General features: G+C 44.7%; 1 protein-coding gene across 1 annotated transcript in view; it reads left to right on the top strand.

Annotated features, from left to right (window-relative positions):
- The window catches only part of LOC121553785 (latent-transforming growth factor beta-binding protein 1), a 163,456-nt gene that overhangs the window by 4,605 nt on the left and 130,972 nt on the right, over positions 1-27,879 (top strand). Inside the window, exon 3 of the mRNA XM_045211486.1 lies at positions 3,588-3,894. Coding sequence (XP_045067421.1) covers positions 3,588-3,894 — 307 coding nt within the window. The remainder of the gene's footprint in view (positions 1-3,587; positions 3,895-27,879) is intronic.

Here is a 27,879-nt window from a genome sequence, read left to right as displayed (position 1 = left end):
AGCTTTTCAGCAACACATTTTTTCCTCAAGAAATAATTTTGCAAGGACTGTCTGGGAGTGGTCTGAGTGGGGAGGGGAAAACTCAAAACTAGCTGTTATTGGCAGAGAGGTTTGGAACACTCTTTGTTATTGGTCTATTAACCAATTTACCACATGGTGATGTCACCATGGAAATCTGAAACTCCCGCCCATGCAAACCTGTAGAAGGTCCTGTGCAGATTGTATTTTTAACCATGAACTATCAGAAAATAAAACAGAAAATTCACACTTTTACAGTGTTAATTTCATCAGCTGTTGTAGAATATGATATAAAAAAAACAGTAAAAAAATAATTTTTACTGCGCTGTGCCTTTAAGCGGTCTCATGCTTTGCCTTGCGTGTCCCTAAAAGACAGCACAGGATGTTGAAAGCAAATGAGGCAGCCAGATACTGCAGTGGATGGGATGGACTCACAAAGGTGTTTTTGTACACTTGTTCCTCATCCTTAGTTGAGGGTAATTTAAAGATGCTGTAGCACTCACAGGCTAGTCCAAGAGGAGAATTAGAACTATAGCCTATTGGAAGAGGCAGAGAAACTCTTTTGAAAATGAACAAGGAAAAGCTGCATAATAAATCAGGGAAATCAGTCCATTCTTAGACAATGGAAATGTGTGACAAGAGAGATGGAGGAAATAGAGCAGTTTTCATCTCAGCCCAGCACCTGGTGATTTATGATTAGTCTGCTGATTGAGGGGAACGTCTGTGGCTGCTGTCATTATACAGTGCCTATTCAGAGGCCCTGGATCTGGAGCAGCAGTTAAGTGGGGTGAGGACCAAGTATGGGCACAATACCATGGCAACAGGAATGTCTTAATCGACTTGGCTCTCCACATGCTTTAGTGAACCACAATGTCAGACACTTGGCTGGAAGTTTACAATGCTGCTGCTCATTCAATGGACAGCAACAGAATTCAGTGTGGTCTTGTGTCAACTCCAGCGATAAACACAATGATTAGCTGTAATTGATAGAAATGGCCATTGAGGCCCAGACTGCTTGAGTCAGCAATGTAGCCAGGTGCTCTGTCTCTGTCCTACATATTGTACAGGAGGTGGGTAGACAGACACAGTTTATATTGAGTAAAAGCATGAGTGAGGAAAAAGACATCAATCAAAAAGTAATCTTTTATTTCTTGTCAAACACAGTATTCACACAACTGCAACACTATTTCAGACCCAATTTAACTTTGTGTGTGAGAAATAGATCACGTAATAAAAACTTTTGGTCATCTGCTGCCTTGGGAATAAGTGAGGCTTTAGGGATTGGTGTGGACAGGCTGTAGGATGGGTGGTTATTCAACTAATGGTACATCCCGTAACACCTGCACTAGAACATTATTTCCTGAGAGAGGGAGTAGTCCCTCCCTCCCTCCCTAACTCCCGCCCTCCCTCCCTCCCTCCCTAACTCCCGCCCCCCTCCCTCCTTTTTTAAATATAGGCACACACAAAGTTATTATAAGGGTACACATCAATCGAGAACCCCCTCCCCTCCAAACACAGACACACATTTTAGTATTCCATGACAGACCCTTGCAGATTCCAGCAGCGCTCCCAATGAGTCCACCAAGGTGTAGTTTCATCAGTGGAATGTCACTTTGAATGATTTATTTTCCCTCCCCAGCTAACACTTAAATCGGCATCACTTATACTGTGCCCTTGTCACAGAACAGTGTTCTTGTGTAGCCCTACCTCTGCTTGAGAGGAACTATTCACAAACAGATGGCAGCCTTACTCAGGTCCTGCAAAGGTACATCGGCGAAAAAAGAAAACAATTTCCGTTACTCGGAAAAGAAAGCAAAAAAGCCGCCCCAGAGTGGAAAATTATAGTGTGGGGTATGTAGAAACCAAAACGTAACTCAGCAGGAGTGATGTAATCTGTGATGTGATTGCCCCCTGATGCTTCTAAGGGGGGTTGCTTGTTGCACAGCATGTGTTCATTAGGTTTCCTGTGTCTGAATAGCTCAGTGGGGTGGAGAAAGTGTTGAGCCAGTGGTGAACCAGTTGTAGATGCCCATCGAGAGAGAGGGATTTTTTTTTTTCAAGGTCTTGGGTGGTGCATGACTTGCTTTTTGATGCAGTTTGCTCTCACTCTCGTTAATCACTTTCACAAATCAAAAGGAGCTAATGAGGAGTGTGGAGCAGGAACCCCATCTCAGGGACCCTGTGGGGCCGGGGAGAGAGAGACCCCTCACTTTCCTTTCACACTTCACACGTGTAGCCCACTGGAATTTTGGCTCAGCTGAAAGCAAGTGTGTGTGTGTGTGGTTGAAAAATGCTTTGTAGTTGAAAGATTACAGTCCCAGTCCTGTGCCTTTAGAGAAAAGAGCCCAGTGTAATTACAGGCGACCTGCAAGTCTCCTGTAACAACTCTAAGAAAAACCCAAATACATACATACACACACACAGTCCCTCTCTCTGATGCCCCAAACCACAACACATGATGTTATTGCGCCAGGGACTCCAGTCATTGATTGCAGGGCCTCTGCTGGAGTAAAGCACCACGAAACTCTCAGCTTTGGGATGGGTGGGGGTATATTCACAGTGTGAGGAACCATGGAGGTGGTATTTACATTGGCTGCTAATAACGACAGAGAGAGAGGCATGGGAACACTTTTCTCCGACTATGATTGTGAGGCATTTAGATTCTGTCACTGTTTTCTATTCCTGTCCCTCTTCCTTAAGCAGGACAGAAAGCTTATTATGAATGCTCAGTACTGTAGAGAATTCATTTGTTAACCAGGAAAAAAACAACTCCATGTTTGGTAATGCATTATTCATGATACTTTTTTCCAAATTTGTGCATTACTTCTGGTTTGAGTAATGACTCTATGGCACCTAAATGAACCCCCCTAACTGAGTTTCCTCAATCAATGTCTTAATATACACTGAGTGTACAAAACATTAGCTCTTTCCATGACATAGACTCACCAGGTGAAAGCTATGATCCCTTAATGGTGTCACCTGTTAAATCCACTTCAATCAGTGTAGATGAAGGGGAGGAGACCGGTTAAAGAATGATTTCTGAGCCTTGAGACATGGATTGTGTATGTGTGCCATTCAGAGGGTGAATGGGCAAGACAAAAGATTGTGCCTTTGAATGGGGTATGGTAGTAGGTGCCAGGCCCCGGTTTGAGTGTGTCAAGAACTGCAACGCTGCAGGTTTTTCACATTTAACAGTTTCCCATGTGTATCAAGAATGGTCCACCACCCAAAAGACATCCAGCCAACTTGACACAACTGTGGAACGAATTGGAGTCAACATGGGCCAGCATCCCTGTGGAACACTTTCGACACTGTGTAAAGTCCCCATGCCCTGACGAATTGAGACTGTTCTGAGGGCAAAAGGGGGTGCAACTCAATATTAGGAAGTTGTTCCTAATGTTTTTTACACTCAGTGTAGCTACCAAAGGGCTCCCTGAGACGACATCATAGAAGTGGCATTTAACATGGGATATGTCTGCTTCTAGAGTGTGCGTGTGTGTGAATATGTACACATTGCCCTCTTACTCTCTCTCTTTCTCTCTCTTTTCCCCCTATGTTTTGTGCTGCAGCCAACTGCCTGCCCCAGTGCCAGAATGGAGGAATGTGTCTGAGGCCCCTGCTCTGTGTCTGCAAGCCGGGCTCCAATGGCAAGGCATGTGAACAGAAGACCATGCCCACCTCTTCCAACCCAGCGCAGCCAGGGAACGGCCACACCAATGGACACACCAATGGCCGTAGCATAGTGCCCCAGAGGCCCATTCCCCAGCAGGTGCCCATCCCCCAGCAGGGTTATGCCCCTGCCCCAGTCCCTGTCAGCAACATGGCTCAGATGACCCTGACCGTCAAGCAGTCCCCCCACCTTGTCCGGCCCCAGCAGTGAGTATTCTCTCTTCAGCTGCAGCATGTGGTTGACAACCCACACTGGTGTCAATTTATTGTATATTGATGTTATGAGAATGCTTGAAATGGTTTGGTTAAGCCATCCCTCTCTTCCAATCTGTTTTTGTTTCACGCTCCTCACAGTTTATTAGTAGTGGAGTCGAAGTGGTGCATACTGTCAAACAAAGCCTGAGTTGGTCGGAGGGCTCATCTGTAAATAATCATACAGGCACTCTGCTGGTGGCCCACACTGTGCCAGAGAGGACAGCGAGGCCTCAGCCCATTCTTCATAGCAATTAGGGTCATGTGAAAACAACTGTTTCTCTGTGAGAGTTTTCCCAGCGCTCTTAAGACTGGACTCCCTCCTACTGGTTTGACTGTGTTATTGTTGTTTATCAACTGAATATAGTTTCATTATCACCATCCATCAGTGTAATGGGTTGAATCACTTAGAGCATTTTAATATAATATATTTGAAACGGTGCAGTTGGCTGTTGGTTTGTTTTGCCTGTCTCTACAGTAGACTGCGGGAAAATGTGCAATCACATCAGACGTGGCGCAAGGCCCTCGCCTTGTCAAGAGTAATCGGAGTGAATGCAGACTTTGAGTAAATCTCTGTTTTCACTCGAATGTGGGGCAATGTGTTGATAGAAATGTCCAGAATTGCCTCACATCGGGTCCAAGAAGTGTTGGCATGGGTTGTCTAGTTCTGATATTGATGACTGATATTTAAAATGTTAATGAATCCATTTTATGTGCAGTGTTTTACGTGTGTTCGCTGTAAAACGTCTGAGGTTTTATGCGTTTCTCAGGCGGTGGAATTGCTCCCAGATCTGTGTGCTCGAAAGCTGCTCTCAATTTCCACTGGGGATTATTTCTCACAGAGAGCTATTCCACCATCACTCATTAGAGAGATTGAACATGTCATCTGATATGTCGAAGAAAATAATAATCTCAAGGTCAATCATTCATAATCAGATCAGTTAGATATGCAGGGCAAGAGTAATAAAGGCTTACTTTTATACTATTAAAACATGTATTTTTACTAATTATGACATTCTCCCAATCCTCTTCTGGATCATCCAAATGCACTCTAGCAAACTTCAGACGGGCCTGGACATGTACTGGCTTAAGCAGGGGGACACGTCTGGCACTGCAGGATTTGAGTCCCTGGCGGCGTAGTGTGTTACTGATGGTAGGCTTTGTTACTTTGGTCCCAGCTCTCTGCAGGTCGTTCACTAGGTCCCCCCCGTGTGGTTCTGGGATTTTTGCTCACCCTTCTTGTGATCATTTTGACCCCACGGGGTGAGATCTTGCGTGGAGCCCCAGATCGAGGGAGATTATCAGTGGTCTTGTATGTCTTCCATTTCCTAATAATTGCTCCCACAGTTGATTTCTTCAAACCAAGCTGCTTACCTATTGCAGATTCAGTCTTCCCAGCCTGGTGTAGGTCTACAATTTTGTTTCTGGTGTCCTTTGACAGCTCTTTGGTCTTGGCCATAGTGGAGTTTGTAGTGTGACTGTTTGAGGTTGTGGACAAGTGTCTTTTATACTGATAACAAGTTCAAACAGGTGCCATTAATACAGGTAACGAGTGGAGGACAGAGGAGCCACTTAAAGAAGAAGTTACAGGTCTGTGAGAGCCAGAAATCTTTGTTGTTTGTAGGTGACCAAATACTTATTTTCCACCATAATTTGCTAATAAATTCATTAAAAATCCTACAATGTGATTTTCTGGATTTTTTTTCTCAATTTGTCTGTCATAGTTGACATGTACCTATGATGAAAATTACAGGCCTCTCTCATCTTTCTAAGTGGGAGAACTTGCACAATTGGTGGCTGACTAAATACTTTTTTCCCCCACTGTATAATGGCTAGTATAGGATCTTTGTACCACTGTTTTGTTTGTGTCTGGTGTGTCCGCATTGGTTGACGGATTGCAAGAGATATCAATGGCACTTAGGGTGTGTAGTATCATGCAGCTGTAGGTTCAGTCATTTAGGCTAAGTATAAGACCATGCTGTGCTGTGAAGAGTCTCGCCCCATCATTTTAGTCAAACATAAATCATGGGAGACAGGTTAATGTTAACATAATGGCTGATCGTATGGTTAAATTGTAAGGGTCAATTGGTATCGAGAGCCTGGCGATAGAAAGCTTTGGTTAAACGTTAATCTTTGAATAGCTAAAGTAGTGGGTGAATGTGCCATTGTGCTGATGCATTTTCATACAGGAAAAAAGATACACATCAGTTCCATTTTCTATTTGTTCTAGAGAAAGCCTATTATGAGTGCAGGACCTCAATGGTTGACCTCATAGAATCCCCAGACTAGCCTTTCAGAGACACTTGCAAACAGATTGTGATTTGTTGGTAGTGAGTGCTGATTTCCCAGGAAATATCAAAGTGCGGCTTAAGAGGTCTGGACTGGGCTCTGGCATTACTGGAGTTGTTGGTTTACAGGGAGAAGACGAGATTTAGAGCTAAGAAAATTGTGTGTATATGCGTGGCGTGCATGCGTGTGTGTTGCCAGCGGCTGCAGGAGTAGAGAACCTGGTCCATTCCAGACAGGAGAACTTTGAGGAACAATACTGGTCATGCCTGAGGGGCCAAGACCTGCTGTGCAGTCAGAGGGAAATTACGTGCCCTTTTTACTTCATTCACTCAGGGGAAGTAAAAAGACCTAAATGAGAGGAGTGAAGCCGAGGTGGGCAGCACAGGTGGCTCTATAGCCTCCTTTCTTCCTGAAGCTGCTGGCTTTAACAAGTCAATGTGACACCCGTCCGCCTGTATCCTATTCATGCCCACATTACAGTAGAGCAGGAAGGTTTAAGGATATTCACAGACATTCATACTGTAAACTGTGAGGGCAATTAGGCTCTACATGTACACTACCAGTCAAAAGTTTGGACACACCTACTCATTCAAGGGTTTTTCTTTATTTTTACTATTTTTTACATTGTAGAATAATAGTGAAGACATCAAAACTATGAAATAACACATATGGAATTATCTAGTAACCAAAAAAGTGTTAAACAAATCAAAATATATGTTATATTTGAGATTCTTGAAATAGCCACCCTTTGCCTTGATGACAGCTTTGCACACTCTTGGCATTCTCTCAACCAACTTCATGAGGTAGTCACCTGGAATGCATTTCAATTAACAAGCATGCCTTCTTAAAAGTTAATTTGTGGTATGCGTTTGAGCCAATCAGTTTTGTTGTGACAAGGTAGGGGGAGTATACAGAAGATAGCCCTGTTTGGTAAAAGACCAAGTCCATATTATGGCAAGAACAGCTCAAATAAGCAAAGAGAAACGACAGTCCATCATTACTTTAAGACATGAAGGTCAGTCAATACGGAACAGTTCAAGAACTTTGAAAGTTTCTTCAAGTGCAGTCGCAAAAACCATCAAGCGCTATGATGAAACTGGTTCTCATGAGGACCGCCACAGGAATGGAAGACCCAGAGTTACCTCTGCTGCAGAGGATAAGTTCATTAGGGTTACCAGCCTCAGAAATTGCAGCCCAAATAAATGCTTCAGAGTTCAAGTCACAGACACATCTCAACATCAACTGTTCAGAGGGGACTGTGTGAATCAGTCCTTCATGGTCGAATTAATAATATATAATATAATATGCCATTTAGCAGACGCTTTTATCCAAAGCGACTTACAGTCATGTGTGCATACATATTTTTTTTTTGTATGGGTGGTCCCGGGGATCGAACCCACTACCTTGGCGTTACAAGCGCCGTGCTCTACCAGCTGAGCTAAAGGACACCAATAAGAAGAAGAGACCTGCTTGGGCCAAGAAACACAAGCAATGGACATTAGACCGGTGGAAATTTGTTTTTTGGTCTGATGAGTCCAAATTGGACATTTTTGGTTCCAACCGCCGTGTCTTTGTGAGACGCGGTGTGGGTGAACGGATGATCTCCGCATGTGTAGTTCCCACCGTAAAGCATGAAGGAGGAGGTGTTACGCTGGTGACACTGTCTGTGATTTATTTAGAATTCAAGGCACACTTAACCAGCATGGCTACCACAGCATTCTGCAGCTGGTTTGGGCTTAGTGGGACTATCATTTGTTTTTCAACAGGACAATGACCTAACACACCTCCAGGCTGTGTAAGGGTTATTTTACCAAGGAGAGTGATGGAGTGCTGCATCAGATGACCTGGCCTTCACAACCCAATTGAGATGGTTTGGGATGAGTCGGACGGCAGAGTGAAGGAAAAGCAGCCAACAAGTGCTCAGCATATGTGGGAACTCCTTAAGACAGTTGGAAAAGCATTCCAGGTGAAGCTGGTTGTGAGAATGCCAAGAGTGTGCAAAGCTGTCATCAAGGCAAAGGGTGGCTATTTGAAGAATCTGAATTTGTTTAACACTTTTTTGGTTACTACATGATTCCATATGTGTTATTTCATAGTTTTGATGTCTTCACTATTATTCTACAATGTAGAAAATAGTACAAATAAAGAAAAACCCTTGAATGAGTAGGTGTGTCCAAACCTTTGACTGGTACTGTATATCTCTGCTACTCTAATGGGACCTCAATGGTCAATACTGTTATTCAGTGGTACTGTACAATGTGTCCCAGGAGTAGGCCAGGCTGTGCTCTATTTGAACTCCTGCCCTGACCCTTTGACAGGCCTTGAAAAACATGTAAAGTGCTGGATACTCTGAGTGTGTGAGAATGACATGCTCGGTATTGGAGTGGGTCAAGTGATGACTCACCCCCCCCTCCCCCTCCGAGGAAACCCCTGCAGAGCCATGTGTCATCCACGCCCACATCAGTTTTAAGTAACATTCCCCATTTCAAACATGAGTCAAGTCCTGTAGTCATATCTGCCATTATTAATCATTTCCTACCGGTCATACACTAACCCTTAACACGAATTCCCCTCCCTGTTCCTCAAAGGCAAAGCTTGTATTGACCTGTTGGGGGAGTTAGGGTGAGGGCTGGGTGGATGAGGAATGAATGACCTCGGCACCTGTGGGGAGAGTGGCTGACACAGAGGGAGAAGTTTGGACAGATGGCACACTCCTTTCTCCTCCCCCTCCTCCTCTCTCTCTCTCTTGCAATGTGAGCCACAGACTTGTTGTGAGTGTGCTGATGTTTCCAGGTCCTTTTTACGATGTGTGTGTAACGCAGGAATTTATTTGTGGTGCCAATATGTTCCTAGTTACACCCAGGAAGTTGGCTATTTCTCCTCTCTCTGGTTTTTCATTGTATGAAAGGAAAAATGGGAACTGTATCCAAGCAGCAGTTGAGTAGAATCCCACTGGAACCAAATGAATCAAATGGGATGAGCTCCAAATTCCAAGTGTGCAAGGTGCTGGGTCTTGTTATTGAGTCAATCAAGGAATCAGAGAATCAACTAACCGCAACAGAGCACTGACATATGTGGATATCCTCCTCTGTCTCGCTCTCTCTCCTTCACGCTCTCTCATCTGACACAGTCGTGCAGATAGACTATGAGCGCGCTCTGTTGAAGTTCACTGGGTTCATTACGGTAGAGCGGAGTGTACCGGTTCTCGTGGGGAGGACTTGGAATGGTAGCAGGGGCCGGTGGTGGCGTGTGTGAGCGTGGCCAGAGAATTTGAGTGCTGAAGGCCGAGACTGCACAGGTTCACCCCCTGTCAATGATCTGTTTATATAGAAATAAGCAAGATCTTCACTCTGATATTTCAGACTACCATGCTCTTGTAACTATTCCTTGGATACTGTGAAAAGAAATAGTATTTTTTTCTATTTAATTACACAGCCTTTCCCAGCACACCCAGTCTTGCCAAATATTTTGTTGAGACTGGAATAAGATCTTATGTTTATAACTTCTCCCTTTCCCTCTCTGTCTACCCTGACTTTTCAGCTCTCTCTTGCTGGCATATTTAAAGTTTAGCTGCAGTAGACACCATTGTATTTATTTGACGGAGTAACAACATTTCATGCATGCCATCATGGTAGAAATCCTTTAAATCCCTGCCTGAAGCCAGATTCTGATTGGACTGTGCCTTTCTACAAATTTTAAAGCCCCCACCCCCAAATAACCCCAAACATATTATTAGTGTTTATGTTGTGTCTGCTCCAGTCACAACAAGGCATTGACCTCCCATTGACCTCACACAGTCCATGTGATAATCCTCTTCCTTTTGTCCCTGTTTTGTAAACCATCCTTGTACTACTTGTGTTTGTTTGGTCTGACTGTAGACATCAAATGGCTTTAATAGACACCTGTTCAGATTAGAGCCAGCCTCGTAGATTAAGTCAAAGAGATGAGAAGAGCAACAAAGAAAGAGTGGATGAGGCCCCTGTGTCACTGAAACCTTAGCTATGCCCATGAGAGAAGACCAGCTTAAATAGATATACTGTGTAAATGGCAATCTGCACCCATTCTTCTCAGACCCATCTCCACCGCTGAGCTTCTAATGTAAGCACGGGACCAGCTGGTTTCTATCTCCCAAGCAGCAGGCTATAGTGTCCGAGAACAGATCTGTCCAATCTCTTTCTCTCTACCTCCCTCTCTCTCTCTACCTCTGCTGCTGATGATGGAATTGCAGTGGCTGGGAAGAATAGTCTACAGTGGGGCACTCTTACTACAAAAGAGGGCTTCCCTCTGTGGCTGGTCAAAGTCTCCTGAGAAGGAGCCTTTTAAGTAGGTAGCTTTGCCGTGTGTCGGCGAGTATTTAGAGTCAGCAGAGCTGGGCAAGGGAGAGACCAGTCCAGCCCTGACCTCTCGTCGTCGGGGAGGAGGTAAAGAGATACCCCCTTCTATTCTAGGAATGGGGAGTGATGAGTGGTAGGGGTTGAAGCATTTTCATCACTGATGCACACACACACACACGCACATACACATTTACTGTACGGTACATAATATTCACTCACATACACACACACATTCACCTTCATAAAGCACTAACACATACACATCAAACATACTTTCTCTGTCACCCTCATACACAGACATGCACACGTATTCACATACGAAAACAGAATGGCTATTTAAGAAGCAATGCTGGAAAGAGGGGGCTATTTACAAGGCTATCACATTCTGTTTATTTCTACTGTGCCAGAGGGCCTGTGGATGGGGTATGATATGAGCTGTGTGCAGAGTGACTGTTCCTCCTGTCTCTCACCTCACCCTGCAGCCCTCTCTCTGTTCCCACGCACTGTGACCTGGCTGGGGCCCGGTGATGACTGGGATCCCAGCACATGGACTGTCAATCAGACAGGAAGAGCATTGCCCTTTACTTTCAACCTTCAACCCCACATGAATCCTCCACTGAGCTCCCGGACGGAACATCAACAGAAACCTGCTCTTCCTGTGACCTGGCCCTCCTAGAGGACTCTGGGCTTCCTCATACATGTCCTGGCTCTCATTAGACTACCAGTATAAATATTTGGTCTCTTAGGCAGGGTGAACTTTGGCCTGATTTCATTTTTTTTTTTCATGGGTGGGACTCGGTTTTGACTAGGTGGTATACAGCTACGACCGGAAGTGTCTTGTTCGTAGCAGGTTAGGCTACGAAAAGTCATTTCCGGCCATAGCTGTACTCCATCTAGTCACAACTTTGGGATTCCCCCTCCAGTCCCAGTGGTATGCATTCACAGTTCCATGTGAAATCGCCCTCTTATAGGCAGCCATTGGGTTGCGGTAGTGGAGTGCTTTCTCCTTCTCCCTAGCCATGGCTTCCTACTGTAAGAGGAAAGAGACTGCCCATGTGACAGATTGTTCCCTCTTAGATTTCCCAGCGCATGATTGTTGGAAGCCTGGTAATCTCTCCTGGTGTTCCTTAAACAATAATTATTCTTGGAGAGGCCAGGCCTTCTCTCTGGCCTTTGAAATGTATCAGTCATGCCTTGTAAAGATGAAAATAGCCTCTCTCATTTAATTTCCCCTCAATTTAAAATGCAGATTAGCTGCTTGTGCCCTGCCATGTTTCTGTAGTCGAGATTGACGTAAGAAATTATTAGGGGATTTTATAGTCGATTTGAATCTAGACCGAAATGCCTTAATTTTTTTTGGCGTTCCCCCATTTCAAATAATTTTCAAAGAGTCATTCCGCCCTCAGATATCCTTTTTTCCTGATATGAAGTGCTTTCAGGGTATTTTCCGAGTTTGTGTGGAGCCATTGACAATGTAAAAGCTATTTCAGATGACTTACGCAGTGGCAGCTACCTTTCATTTAGCATTGAATTGATGTGTTTGTAAAGAGATAAATGATCATTAGTCATTATGTTGTGCATTGTTAACACCGGAGAATCCTCTAGATTCATTTGAACAATCTCCCTGCTATCTCTGAGTATGTTTCCATCCCTGGGACTAAGCAGCGATAAGCTGCTTATCTTTAATAAAGTCATACTGCGTGATCAGAATTCAGAGCACATGCCCCATGTGACTGCAAGCAAGCTCTGGCATTTACACACTCAGTAGATGGGCGCACTGTATATAACTGACCTATTTGGAAAGATAAATGATGTGAAATATGCCTCTAACCAGCCCTTGGGCAATCATATCCCGTTTGGAGTTTAAATATTAGACGATGGAATTGCCAGTCGTTTCCTAAGCTAGCAGCTGGCCAAACAGAGGAAATCTATTCAGATTGACTTTTATTTTTACCTCCACACTTGCCAGAAGAGCCGGCTCAAATAGATTTACTGCCTATTTTCACCACACTTCAACGCAAAGCGACATGAGGCCCATGCTGGCTAGAGGTCACAATGCATGCAACCTCAGTCTCACCAAAGAAAAAAACTTGAGTCAGTAGAAAAGCTATTTGGATAGCCGCCTATGCCGTCTATTGCGTCTATGCTCCAAACCCCATTTTTGAATTTGACTGCTACAATGAATAATTCCCCCAGTGTGTCTGGGGCTGCTGAGCAATGCTGCAGTCCCTTTATTGTGGTATTTAATGAGGCGTTAAATTCAGACCTCACAGTGAGCCATTTCACTGTAGCCCACTTTTTACCTGCTGGCACTGAGCCCAGAGGGACGGGGACTCTCAGTAATGTATTTATTTTTAAACGGCAGCAGCCCTCTGACGCACACTTTGGCTGCAACAAAATCACTTTAAAATAATCCAGTCTAAAATGACTCCACCAGAGGTGGACGGACCATCATTGTTGAACCGTCCTAATCTGGTCACTTTAATAATGGAACACTGGTCACTTTAATAATGTTTACATACTGTTTTACTCATTTCATATTTATAATACTGTATTCTAGTCAAGGCCATCCTATTCAACTGTTGCTGTACATATTCTATTCTATCCTACGTATTCTACAGATATACCACATTCTATCCACATACTGTCCATAATGTCTATACATCCCATCACATATACAGTACCAGTCAAAAGTCTGGACACACCTACTCATTCCAGGGTTTTTCTTTATTTTGACTATTTTCTACATTGTAGAATAATAGTGAAGACGTCAAAACTATGAAATAACACATATGGAATCATGTAGTAACCAAAAAAGTGTTCAACAAATCAAATTATATTTTATATTTGAGATTCTTCAAAGTAGCCACCCTTTGCCTTGATTGCAGCCCAAATAAATGCTTCACAGAGTTCAAGTAACAGATACATCTCAACATCAACTGTTCAGAGGACACTGTGTGAATCAGGCCTTCATGGTCGAATTGCTGTAAAGAAACCACTACTAAAGGACACCAATAAGAAGAAGAGACCTGCTTGGGCCAAGAAACACGAGCAATGGACATTAGACCGGTGGAAATCTGTCCTTTGGTCTGATGAGTCCAAATTTTAGATTTTTGGTTCCAACCACCGTGTCTTTGTGAGACGCAGAGTAGGTGAACGGATTATCTCCGCATGTGTGGTTTCCACCGTGAAACATGGAGGAGGAGGTGATGGTGTGGGGGTTCTTTGCTGGTGACACTGTCAGTGATTTATTTAGAATTCAAGGCACACTTAACCAGCATGGCTACCACAGCATTCTGAAGCGATACGCCATCCCATATGGTTTGCGCTTAGTGGGACTATCATTTGTTTTTCAACAGGACAATGTCCCAAAACTCACTTCCAGGCTGTGTAAAGGCTATTTGACCAAGAAGGAGAGTGATGCATCAGATTACCTGGCCTCCACAATCACCCGACATCAACCCAATTGAGATGGTATGGGATGAGCTCCTCCTGAGTGGCGCAGTGGTCTAAGGCTGTGCCACTAGAGATCCTGGTTCGAATCCAGGCTCTGTCGTAGCCGGCGGTGACCGGAAGACCCATGGGGCGGCGCACAATTGGCCCAGCGTCGTCCAGGGTAGGGGAGGGAATGGCCGGCAGGGATGTAGCTCAGTTCGTAGAGCATGGCATTTGCAAAGCCAGGGTTGTGGGTTCGTTTCCCACGGGGGGCCAGTATGAAAAAAAAATGTATGCACTCACTAACTGTAAGTCGCGCTGGATAAGAGCATCTGCTAAATGACTAAAATGTAAATGTAATGAGTTGGACCGCAGAGTGAAGGAAAAGCAGCCAACAAGTGCTCAGCATATGTGGGAACTCCTTCAAGACTGTTGGAAAAGCATTCCAGGTGAAGCTGGTTGAGAGAATGCCAAGAGTGTACAAAGCTGTCATCAAGGCAAAGGGTGGCTACTTTGAAGAATCACTTTTTTGGTTACCTCATGATTCCATATGTGTTATTTCATAGTTTTGATGTCTTCACTATTATTCTACAATGTAAAAAATAGTAAAAATGAAGAAAAACCCTTGAATGAGTAGGTGTGTCCAAACTTTTGACTGGTAGTGTACATGTAGAGCCTAATTGCCCTCTTTGTTTACAGTATGAATGTCTGTGAATATCCTTAAAGCTAGGAACATAAGCATTTCGCTTCACCCGCAATAACATCTGCTAAATAAGTGTATGTGACCAATACAATTTTATTTGATTTAATCAATTTGAGAGTTTACAGTTCACCTTGTAAACTGACCGTGAGTGGTTGTACCTCTGTTTACAACCACGAGTCACCTGTTGAGATTGTGGTGTCCTTATGTTACTCACTGGGAAGCTGTCATTATGCAAACTGAAAGATGTCCTCCAGTGATTTTTGAACTTTTACTGTTGAAAAGCGATATCCCAAGTATAAACAGTAAAGTACACACACTAAAGGGTAAAAAAATATGCTTTGAGCAAAATAATGTTTTTTTTAGACACAACTGCAAACTGCAAGGAGTAGGCCATTCAAGGAGTTAATCTGATGGAAATCTATGATGTCAACGGCCTCCCCTCTTGCTTGAGGGACAAAGAGGAGCAACAGAGAACAAAAGAGGAAAGGCCCACCCCCCCCACTTGTGTTATGTCATGACTTGGACCACCTATTGAGATGTTAAGTAAATCAGGTTTTAAATGAGGTGAAGGGGAGACTGGAGTGCCACTTAAAGCTCAATAGCAACTCAACAGGCTGGAGTTGCCACTACAGCGGGGGACAGACAGGGATAGACGGAAGGGCTTCCTCACTGGAGGTGCTGCAGCTTCATCTTAGAGAATATGAATGCCCTTTGTTCTTTCGATGCCCTAACCTAATCGTCCCTGAACATGAAAGTAACAATGGCCTACCTAATGGCACCTGTTAGCAGGCTATTGTTACTTGATGTTCACATTCGAATTACAATTCCTTTCATGTACACACCTTTTGCTGTATGCCAAGAGTCATAATAATGTTACTCTCGCAGGTATTTCTGGATCGAAGGGTGTCTTTCGGTGACAATGGCGCCTATTTTCACATTCTCCCCCTCCAGGAAACGCAGATTTCTTACCAGTCCTTCCTTCTCGATGCGGATGCTGTTGCCAACTTCATTGCTCTAGAGGAGAAAAGGTTATGAAACTACTACAAAGCTGTATATCTACAGCTTTAGAATATAGATAATAAAATATGATTATTTCACCTGAACAAGTCGGAGGCCCAGTACTTTGCCAGTTGTAAAGCCCCTTGATGTATAGCTTCCATATTTTGCACTATAGAGGTGATATGGTACACTGAGTTTACTTTACAAAGGCAAATCATAAAGACCTTGTCATACAGTGCCTTCAGAAAGTATTCGATACCCCTTGACTTATTCCACGTTGTGTCACAGCCTGAATTCAAAATTGATTAAATATTTGTTTCTAACCCATCTACACACAATACCACATAATGCCAACGTACATTTTTTGTTGTTGAGATTTTAGCAAATTTATTGAAAATGAAATACAGAAATATCTCATTTACATAAGTATTCACACCCCTGAGTCAATACTTTGTAGAAGCACCTTCGGCAGTGATTACAGCTGTGAGTCTTTCTAGGTAAATCTCTAAAGAGCTTTGCACACCTACATTTCGCAACATTTGGCAATTATTATTTTCAGAATTCTTCAAGCTCTGTCCAATTGGTTGTTGATCATTGCTAGACAACCATTTCCAGGTCTTGCAATGGATTTTTAAGTAGATTTAAGTCAAAACTGTAACTCGGCCACTCAGGAACATTCGCTGTCTTCTTGGTAAGCAACTCCAGTGTAGATTTTGCCATGTGTTTTAGGTTATTGTCCTGCTGAAAGGTGAATTAATCTCCCAGTGACTGGTGGAAAGCAGACTAAACTAGGTTTTCCTCTAGGATTTTGCCTGTGCTTAGCTCCATTCCGTTTATTTTTTATCCTGAAAAACTCCCCAGTCCTTAACGATTACAAGGATACACATAACATGATGCAGCCACCACTATGCTTGAAAATATGGAGAGTGGTACTCAGTAATGTGTTGTATTGGATTTGCACCCAACATAACACTTTGTATTCAGGACACAAAGTTAATTGCTTTGCCAAATTTTTTGCAGTATTACTTTAGTGCTTTGTTGCAAACAGGATGCATGTTTTGGAATATTTTTATTCTGTACCGGTTTCCTTCTTTTCACTGTGTCAGTTAAGTTAGTATTGTGTTGTAATTACAATATTGTTGATCCATCCTCAGTTTTCTCCTATCACAGCCATTAAACTCTAACTGTTTTAAAGTCATCATTGGCCTCATGGTGAAATTCCTGAGCAGTTTCTTTCCTCTCCGGCAACTGAGTTATGAAGGACTTCTGTATCTTTGTATTGACTGGGTGTATTGATACACCACCCAAAGTGCAATGAATAACTTCACCATGCTCAAAGGGATATTCAATGTTTGCTTTTAAAACATTTTACCCATCTACCAATATGTGCCGACCTTTGCGAGGCATTAGAAAACATCCCTGGTCTTTGTGGTTGAATCTGTGTTTGAAATTCACTGCTCGACTGAGGGACCTTACAGATAATTGTATTTGTGGGGTACAGAGATGGGGTAGTCATAAAAAAAAACATGTTAAACACTATTATTGAGTCCATGTAACTTATGAGACTTGTTAAGCACATTTTGACTCCTGAACTTATTTAGGCTTGCCATAACAAAGGGGTTGAATACTTATTGACTCAAGACATTTCAGCTTTTCATTGTTTTATTCATTTATAAAAAATTTGAAAAACTTAATTCCACTTTGATATTATGGGGTATTGGGTGTAGGCAAGTGACAAAAAATCTCAATTTCATCCATATTAAATTCAGGCTGAAACACAACAAAATGTGGAAAAGGTCAAGGGGCGTGAATGCTTTCTGAATGCACAGTATATAGTAGTGTGGTGCATGTGGTGTCTACCTGGTGTGTCAGCTCTCATGTCCCCACCAAGTGTAATAGAAGTTTGCTTTGTATCCAGCTGAATGAGGGCCCTTTAGTCAGTCTTCCACTGCCAATAGATGGTAAGATTTAGCAGTTTGCTGAGATGGTCGTAGTGTGCAGCTAGTCTTCACCTGCAGCGCTGAGAGGAACTGGGACAAGGCAGGCCATCAGAAACCAATGAAATCTAGATTACATAAACACCAAGTTGAATACTGGTAAGTGAGTAAATATGTCCCTTATTGATTTTGACAAAGGATCCACCACTGAATGCTGTGGCTGCTGACACACACAATGACTAGGGTGCCTACTGTGGGTTGATCTAGGCTACAGGTGGGGGAGCATACAGGTCAAGAACGGAATAACTGCAGAGGACCAGTCTTCATAGATTATGTACTTAGTAGCCAAGTGCAAAATGGTGACCTGAAATAAAAGCAAAAAACGACATAAAGCCAAAGATTTTTTAGAACTAACCCTTGTTCTGTGATAAAGCCTAACTAGTAGGTTCAGGTCTACTACACATCATGTGATCAGGCATCATGACACAACAGGTAAATGGGGTTAGTTAGCATAATCTTTGGACAATAGGTATTGTATCTAGTACATGCCAGACAAACACCTTGCAGGTCGTTGTGTGTGTATAGCTAGCTACCTAGCTTGCCCATTTGCGAGGCAATGTTGTTTTGCATTGTTTTGCAATGGACCACAATTATGCAGGTATTTTGCAAACGCGTATCCATTATCATGCTTTGTTTAGCGAGCAAAGGCAACTACAGCAAGCCTAGGTATAACCAACTAAAAGACAGCTTTTAGCTGTAAAACTTGCTAGCAAGCTAAATATCCAAAAGTTTTTAGATGACCAGGGCAAAACATTTACACCAAGGCAAACATATTCCTCATCACAACAGCAAGGTTGAGCTAGCGTACCTTTCTTGTCCGTCCTCAGCGTCTGTGATGGTTTCATCCAGATGAAAAGTACTATCAGATCCTTCGTCTACGCGTGGCCTTTTTAGGTCCGACGTCTTTCATAGCCTTTCCACCCATCTTCGCTGGCGTTCTGGACTTATTGGGAAGATTTTTTTTAATCGCCGGAGGACGTCTTTCAGTTTCTGTAATGACAGCTTCCCAGATAGTAAGATGAGGACACCACAATGTCAACCGGTGACTCGTGGTGGTAAACAGAGGTACAGCCAATTCAAATATCGCTGGAGTCCATCTTTAATGGCTCTCTAGTCAATGTTATTAGTTAGTTCTTGTTATGAATTGCTGAGCATATACTGAAATGTTTTTTGTTTTTGTTGTGACATACACCCCGGATAGGTGCAGTGAAATGTGTTGTTTTACAGGGTCATAGTAGTATGGCGTCCCTGGAGCAAATTAGGGTTAAGTGCCTTGCTCAAGGGCACATCAACAGTTTTTTTCACCTTGTCGGTTCGTGTATTTCAACCAGCGACTTTTCGGTTACTGGCCCAACGCTCTAACCGCTAGTCTACCTGTGTTCCATGCCAACAGTAAAATGGCATTGTCACATTACTAATTATTTGGTAGGTTGTTTTCAAGTTGTTTTTACAGACTTGCTGGATACTGTATCTAAATTGCCAGTAATCCATGGAAAAATATACTCTTATATATTTTATTATTTCCAAACTTCAGGTATGCAAAAGCATGGTTTTCCCCTGTGTATTTGCATCCTTACAGCCCCAGACACAATGTTTCTGCATATGTTGTCTTCATTGATAATTTTTATGAGGGGCGATGTCTTGAAGCAGTCCTGCACACGTGCTGAACTCTTTAGGTTCCCTAACTTGTTGGTTTTGTCTTGAAATACAACCCAGTGTCCATTTTTTAAGCTGGAGCTGTAGAAACTTGTGAGAAGTGAGCCTCCATTTGGGTGGGTTGGCCTGTCTGTCTCCAGACTCCTGTCAGAGGTCACAGGTATCACCTCACCAATCACAGTCGAGAGAGAGAGGCTGAGACCAGCAGTCCCCTCAATCGGGATAACATGACAAATCTCTGCTTTGATGGATGTCGTCTGCGAGACGCTCATGTCCTGCCAACTGGCCTCAGCACTTGTTCCACACCAGCATTCCTCACTTCTCAAGTCTTCATGTGCAGGAAAACCACATTGCTAGAAAAAAATTAAAATAAATGGCAAGCAACCATCAGTCCCTCTCCCTACATGGAAATCATTTGTCCTGCAAATTGTTTGAAACTGTGATTTGTATCAGGTTTTCAACACCCCAGTGTTTTGATATTGTCTCAAGGCCAAGAGTCCCCTCCATGCTCCTTGGGGTTGGTGAAGTTAGTGAGCGGGAACTTTACAAGAACAGTAGCCCATCATTACTTTCTGTACAGTAAGTATGCATTTTATTCATGGGTCTGGTAAACGGACAACCTTGACTGTAAAAACGTTCCCCTGTTTTTTTATATGTTCTGTATGTTTTCACTGTTGTTTTTCTTCTATTTCAATCCAACTGAAGCTTGGCCAGCTGGCCTAAGTGAGTTATGATCTTGTAAATTAGGAATGATAAAACAGAATCTTTACACCTGGGGTAGAGCAGAAAGGATGGTGGGTGGTATTCTATAGGTCTAAATCGTCCATATAGTTGACATGTCCCTTAAAAAGAGGTACATTAAGCAACCAATGCAGAAACCATTGAACATCTTTTGAGAATAGGTGGGACTATCAGTTCACAGCTGCTGATCAGGTTTACTGTTAAAGGAGTAGTTCACTATTTTACAACCTGATGTTAGATGGTTCCTCACCCTGAAAGTAGCCTATGGGCCAGGATAAACTGTGATCCATGGTTCAGTTTTCTTAAAGAGCCACTACAAACTTCAGCTAAGTTTAGCCACCACAAGCTAAGAATCAATGGAAATGACCATGTCATTTTTTTTTAAATGGCCAAATCACCTTTAAGTAACATCAAACCAAATATGGAGTTGATTTGAATTGCTTTCAGGTGATTTTGACATTCTTTTTGGACACATGCCCCCATCACTTCCATTGGAGAAAAAAAAACTGAAACATGGATTGTAGTTTCTCTTGGCCCATAGACTACTTTTAGGGTGAGGAACCATTTAACATCAAGTTGTAAAATAGTGAACTACTCCTTTAAAGTAGAACAGTTTAATCAAGCTCAATGTTTTCTTTATCAAAATATATTTAGCTTGTGTCGAGATCGACTAAGGTGACCTTGTACTGCACCCAAACTTTTTAAATTGCATTCTTAAAACAATTCCAATTGAATTAATCTAATCCTCTGTGTTTTTCTGTGGAGGTAATTGCCATGTTGGAGACGGTTTGGGTAAGAGCTGCACCTTTTGCCAAAGTCAATGGGCCAAATAGGAGCATGTGGAAGAGCTTAACACATAGCTCCCAGTACTTACTGCATGTGTTCCCGTCTCATTTAAATCAGGGGAAAGAAAGACACTGAGTTTTATTGATGAAGAAATAAACGTAAAGGTTTTTTTGTCTGTGTTGAGGGTAACCCTGGGAAAAGTCTCTCTTGGCCCATCTGGGCCCTGGGTGGCACAGAATCTGGTTGATGGGTGACCCGTAAAATGTCTCTCACAGACAACTTTGATTATTAGGCAAGTGCACATTTACCTCATAGTCTGTCCTCTCTCTCCTTCTGAACTCCAGTGAAACAAAACTATAAGTATCAACAAGACACTAGAGGATACAATACAGGTTGTCCATTCTGAATGGAGATAGACTCTCCAATGTGTGGCATTGCTGGCTCTTGCACTGTTCTTTAAGTAAATCTGTTTTTATAAAAATGTTGGTGGAAATTGTGCATAGACTTATTTGTTTAACTTTGCAATCATTGGTTTTTGTTTGACATACAGTGCATTCGGAAAATATTCAGACCCCTTGACCTTTTCCACATTTTGTTATGTTACAGCCTTATTCTAAAATGTATTATTTTATTTTTTTTCCCTCATCAATCTACAAACAATTCCCCATAATGTCAACAAAAAAAAACAAAAACAGGTTTTTAGAAATGTTTGCAAATGTATAAATAAAAAACAACTGAAATATTACATTTACATAAGTATTCAGACCCTTTACTCTGTACTTTGCTGAAGCACCTTTTGCAGTAATTACAGCCTCGAGTCTTCAGTACAAGAAAGTACTGAGTAAAGGGTCTGAATACTTATGTAAATGTCATGCTAGTGGTTGTATTAATTTGGGATCTATCGCATCCCACAATTGTCCCAGACTATGTTTGGAATATTTATTTCTCGCACAGAATAGAATAGGTCAACTTTTGTACTATGGGGGATAGTAGATTGACATAGGCTAGTGCTTTTGCTGTTCGTTAAGCCTACACATCTTGTTGGCTGACAAAGTACATGTGGACAGTTCTTCCAATATCTTCAATATGCACCTCGGAATTGGATAAGGATGTGCGTAGTTGTGTCCCCGATGTGTCGGTCTTCACTTGTAACCTGTGAGAAAGACCTTATCATGTGATGGAGAGCTATGTGAGTGAGAGGTGCTTCGGAGCGCGCAGCACTCAGAGAGAAGGGCACAACGCAGCACTCCGGGCCAACGGCACAACGGCCACTGGCTGCAAAAGTTATGGATTTTTTTAGGGTGCATTACGGCCACACAAAGGGGATGCCACCGTGAAATTCGAGGCATTATCAAGTGCTTGTCAAATTGTGAATGAGAGACTGATAAAGTGTGTACTGCCTGCGCAAAAAACAAAGCAGAGCTCATGCTTTTCAAGCAACTTTTTTCAAATCATAATTTGAGTCGCATCATGCAGCCTTACAATGTATTAAAAATCAAAACATATAGCCCAACGTTTGTAGAACAACTAAAGTTACATTAATAACTCTAAATTAAGCATGTAGGAGTACCTACAGTGGGGAAAAAAAGTATTTAGTCAGCCACCAATTGTGCAAGTTCGCTCACTTAAAAAGATGAGAGAGGCCTGTAATTTTCATCATAGGTACACGTCAACTATGACAGAAAAATTGAGAGAAAAAAATCCAGAAAATCACATTGTAGGATTTTTAATGAATTTATTTGCAAATTATGGTGGAAAATAAGTATTTGGTCACCTACAAACAAGCAAGATTTCTGGCTCTCACAGACCTGTAACTTCTTCTTTAATAGGCTCCTCTGTCCTCCACTCGTTACCTGTATTAATGGCACCTGTTTGAACTTGTTATCAGTATAAAAGACACCTGTCCACAACCTCAAACAGTCACACTCCAAACTCCACTATGGCCAAGACCAAAGAGCTGTCAAAGGACACCAGAAACAAAATTGTAGACCTGCACCAGGCTGGGAAGACTGAATCTGCAATAGGTAAGCAACTGTGGGAGCAATTATTAGGAAATGGAAGACATACAAGACCACTGATAATCTCCCTCGATTATTACGCAAGATCTCACCCCGTGGGGTCAAAATGATCACAAGAACGGTGAGCAAAAATCCCAGAACCACACGGGGGGACCTAGTGAATGACCTGCAGAGAGCTGGGACCAAAGTAACAAAGCCTACCATCAGTAACACACTACGCCGCCAGGGACTCAAATCCTGCAGTGCCAGACGTGTCCCCCTGCTTAAGCCAGTACATGTCCAGGCCCGTCTGAAGTTTGCTAGAGTGCATTTGGATGATCCAGAAGAGGATTGGGAGAATGTCATATGGTGAGATGAAACCAAAATAGAACTTTTTGGTAAAAACTCAACTCGTCGTGTTTGGAGGACAAAGAATGCTGAGTTGCATCCAAAGAACACCATACCTACTGTGAAGCATGGGGGTGGAAGCATCATGCTTTGGGGCTGTTTTTCTGCAAAGGGACCAGGACGACTGATCCGTGTAAAGGAAAGAATGAATGGGGCCATGTATCGTGAGATTTTGAGTGAAAACCTCCTTCCATCAGCAAGGGCATTGAAGATGAAACGTGGCTGGGTCTTTCAGCATGACAATGATCCCAAACACACCTCCCGGGCAACGAAGGAGTGGCTTCGTAAGAAGCATTTCAAGGTCCTGGAGTGGCCTAGCCAGTCTCCAGATCTCAATAGAACATCTTTGGAGGGAGTTGAAAGTCTGTGTTGCCCAGCGACAGCCCCAAAACATCACTGCTCTAGAGGAGATCTGCATGGAGGAATGGGCCAAAATTGTCACGGTTTACTATGCCAGAACCCAGAAGCAGACCAGGACAAGGTACGTAGAGAGAAAGGTGAGTGTTTATTTAATAGATTCCGAGTGAGGCTGAATAATCCAGGAACAGAGCGGGTGGCGTGGATGGGTTGTTGAGGGTGCAGTGGTTGGTCGGTACTGGCTCGGCAGCCGCCGACCATCAGGCAGAGGTTGGGTGAAGGTTCCGGGTGAAAGACTGCAGACAGAACAAAACGGAGGTCAGTACACAGCAAGTCACAAGGTGCAAAACAACAAAACTAACACTAATGGCTCAGAGGCTGATACGCTGACAAACATACTGTTCATAGCTAACGATCCGGCAGGAACTGGATGTTAGGCCAGAGCCTAAGAAGGGTGATGATCAGGACCAGGTGTGCAGATTGCTGATGGGATGCAGGTGCGGAAAACAAGAGCGCTCCCCGGAGCGTTCCCGAACCCTCGGGAAACTGGAGATTACGAACCGGAACACTAGTCACCAGACAGGACCCGACTCAGACAGCCGGGATCGTTACAGTACCCCCCTCCGGCAACGCCACCGGGCGGACTCCCGGAGCGCCAGGATGGAGGCGGTAGAAGTCACTGATGAGGTCCGCATCTAGGACCTGTCGCCGCGGAATCCAACTCCTCTCTTCAGGGCCATACCTCCCAGTCCACGAGATACTGGAAACCCCGGCCCCGCCGTCTGGAATCCATGATGCGACGCACCGTGTAGGCAGGACCACCTCCGATCATCCGAGGAGGAGGAGGAGGAGGCGGAGGAGGCAACAGAGGACTGAGGAAGACAGGCTTGAGGCAGGAGACATGAAAGGTGGGATGGACTCTGAGCGTCCTCGGTAGTTTGAGTCGAACTGCCACTGGATTGATCACCTTCTCCACCACAAACGGACCAATGAACTTCGGTAACAACTTCCTAGACTCAGTCCGTAACGGAAGATCCCGTGTGGCCAACCAAACCCTATCTCCGATGGTATAGGTGGGAGCGGGGATCCGGCGACGATCGCCTGGAGCTGATACCGGTCCGAACTCTAAGGAGTGCCCTTCTGGCCCGATGCCAGGTCCGGTGGCAACGCGAATATGGGCCTGAACAGAAGGCACTGAGAGCTCCTTCTCCTGAGAAGGAAACAGGGGAGGTTGGTAGCCATACAGGCACTGGAAGGGGAGACATCCCAGTGGCAGATGTAGGAAGAGTATTGTGGGCATACTCAACCCAAGGCAACTGAGAGACCCAGGAGGTGGGGTTGGAAGAGACCAGACAGCGTAGCGTGGATTCCATCTTCTGGTTGGCTCTCTCCGCCTGACCATTGGATTGGGGGTGAAAACCAGATGTGAGACTGACTGTAGCTCCAATGGCCAAACAGAAGGACTTCCAGACAGCAGAGGTAAACTGAGGGCCACGGTCGGAAACGATATCACTGGGCAAACCGTGGACCCTGAAAACCTCCCTAACCAGGATCTCGGACGTCTCCGAGGCAGAGGGAAAGCTTGGCAATAGGCACAAAGTGGGCGAACTTGCTGAATCTGTCCACGATAGTCAGAACGACCGTGTTCCCCTTAGAAGCCGGGCAACCCAGTGACGAAGTCCAGGGCCAGATGCGACCATGGTCGCGGGGAATAGGAAGGGGGTGAAGTAGTCCAGAGCTGGGCCGATTGGTACTCTTATTCTGCGCACACACTGGACAGGCAGCAACAAAACCCCGAGTATCCTCGGCCATGGCAGGCCACCAAAAACGTCTGCGAAGAAACGCCATTGTCCGAGCCACGCCAGGGTGACAAGCCATCTTGCTGGCGTGGGACCATTTGAGGACAGCAGGACGAACCGACTCAGGCACAAACAACCGACCGGGTGGACCGTTACCGGGACCGGGCTGAGTCCGAAGGGCCGCCAGCACCTCCTCCTCAATCTTCCACATAACTGCTCCCACGACGCAGTTCGGGGAGGATTGTCTCGGTCTTGGACCCACTCTCCTCCGTCTTGGAGAACATCCGGGACAAGGCGTCCGCCTTGCCGTTCTTAGATCCAGGTCGAACGTCAGGCAAACTTGAATCGTCCGAAAAACAACGCCCACCTGGCCTGACGGGAGTTGAGACGTTTAGCCGATTGCACGTAAGCAAGATTCTTGTGGTCAGTCCAGACAATAAGCGGTTGCTCCGCCCCCTCCAACCAGTGGCGCCACTCCTCCAAGGCAAGTTTCACCGCGAGAAGCTCCCCGGTTACCCACATCGTAATTCCTCTCCGCAGGCGAAAGGCGACGAGAGTAGTAGGCGCAGGGATGGAGTTTACTGTCCGTGGAGCATCGCTGCGACAGGATGGCGCCAACTCCCACATCAGGCGCGTCCACTTCAACGGCGAACTGACGGGCCGTGTCCGGTTGAGAGAGAATCGGTGCGTTGGTGAATCGCCTCTTCAAATCCAGAAACGCTCGATCCGCCTCCGGATTCCACTTGAAGGTCCTGATACTGGAAGTCAAGGCAGTTAACGGAGCGGCCACACGGCTGTAATCCCGGATGAATCTGCGGTAGAAATTCGCAAACCCCAAAAATCTCTGGAGCTGCAATCTCGTACCGGGCTGGGCCCATTCCAGAACCGCTCTAACCTTCTCCTGGTCCATCCTAATCTCTCCCCTGGAGATGATGTACCCAGAAATGATGTCGTGTGGGCGTGAAACTCGCACTTCTCGGCCTTCACGAACAGGCGATTCTCCAACAATCGCTGCAGAACCTGCCGGACATGCTGGACGTGGTCGGAAGGTTCCTTCGAGAAGATCAGAATGTCATCCAGGTAAACAAACACAAAGAGACCGATCATATCTCTCAGGACGTCGTTCACCATACTCTGGAATACCGCTGGAGCATTGGTCAGTCCAAACGGCATCACCTGATACTCGAGTGACCCATCGGTGTATTGAAACCCCGTCAACCACTCGTCCCCCTCTCTGATCCGGACCAGGTGATACGCATTGCGTAGGGTCTAGCTTGGTGAACACCGTAGCACCCTGTAAGGAGTCGAAGGCAGAACTCATCAAGGGCAGGGGATACTTGTTCTTGACCGTGATGTCATTCAACCCCCGATAATCAATACACGGTCGAAGAGAGCCATCCTTCTTACCCACAAAGAAGAATCCTGCCCCCAGGGGGTGATGACGAGGGACGAACGAGACCAGCAGCTAGGGACTCCTTGATGTAGGTCTCCAACGCCTCACGTTCAGGTCGGGAGATACTGTATAACCTTCCCTTGGGGTAGACAGCTCCAGGGACCAGGTTGATGGCACAATCATATGGTCGGTGGGGAGGGAGTGACAGAGCCTTCTGCTTACTGAAAACTTCCCCCAAATCGTGATATGTCTCGGGAACAAGGGACAAATCTGGGGGTTTAGCCTCAATCACCTGACTGGGAACCGAATGGGGGCAGGCAGTCTTGAGACAGTTAGCATGACAATCAAGGCTCCAACTCGTTACCTTGCCCGTCACCCAATCGAACGTGGGATTGTGTTCCTTCAGCCAGGGGTATCCAAGGACCAGAGGAACATGGGAAGACGGCAGAATGAAGAATGAAATCATCTCAGAATGATTCCCCGACAACCGCATCTTAACCGGTTCAGTCCTCATCGTGATACGTGCCAGACTACTGCCGTTCAGAGTGGTCGCTTCAATGGCTTCCGGCAATTGCTCCTTGGAAAGCCCCAGCTGTTCCACCAACTTCGGCATCAAGAAAGCTTCCATCGGCACCTGAATCGATAAAAGCGTTAAGCGCTAAGCTCTGATTCCTGTTCACAAGGGTAGCCGGGAAACGGGGTCTGACAGAGGTACTGAGAGGTTGAAACTGGCTCGCTAAAAGTCCTCCCAACTTTAGCGAGCCGGGCAGTTTGACGACCGCCGGGAACAAGTGGAGATGTAATGTCCCGAGCTACCACAGTAGAGGCAGCAGTTGGTCTTACGTCTATGTTGACGCTCCTCCTTGGTTAACCCGTGCCGCCCCACTTGCATGGGTTCAGAATCGGGAGAGAGGACCTCTCCACTAATCCATTGTGGTGGAGAATGATCGGCGTGTTCTGGTCCACCACCCGACCCGACTGGGAACTGAGAAGCTGATCGATTGGACGGACCCCATTGCTTCTCCCTCCTTCGCTCTCGGACACGA

The sequence above is a fragment of the Coregonus clupeaformis genome, chromosome 37 (genome assembly GCF_020615455.1).
Source record: "Coregonus clupeaformis isolate EN_2021a chromosome 37, ASM2061545v1, whole genome shotgun sequence".
In the NCBI taxonomy this organism is placed as follows: Eukaryota; Metazoa; Chordata; class Actinopteri; order Salmoniformes; family Salmonidae; genus Coregonus; species Coregonus clupeaformis.
This window is presented reverse-complemented; position numbering and strand designations above follow the sequence as displayed.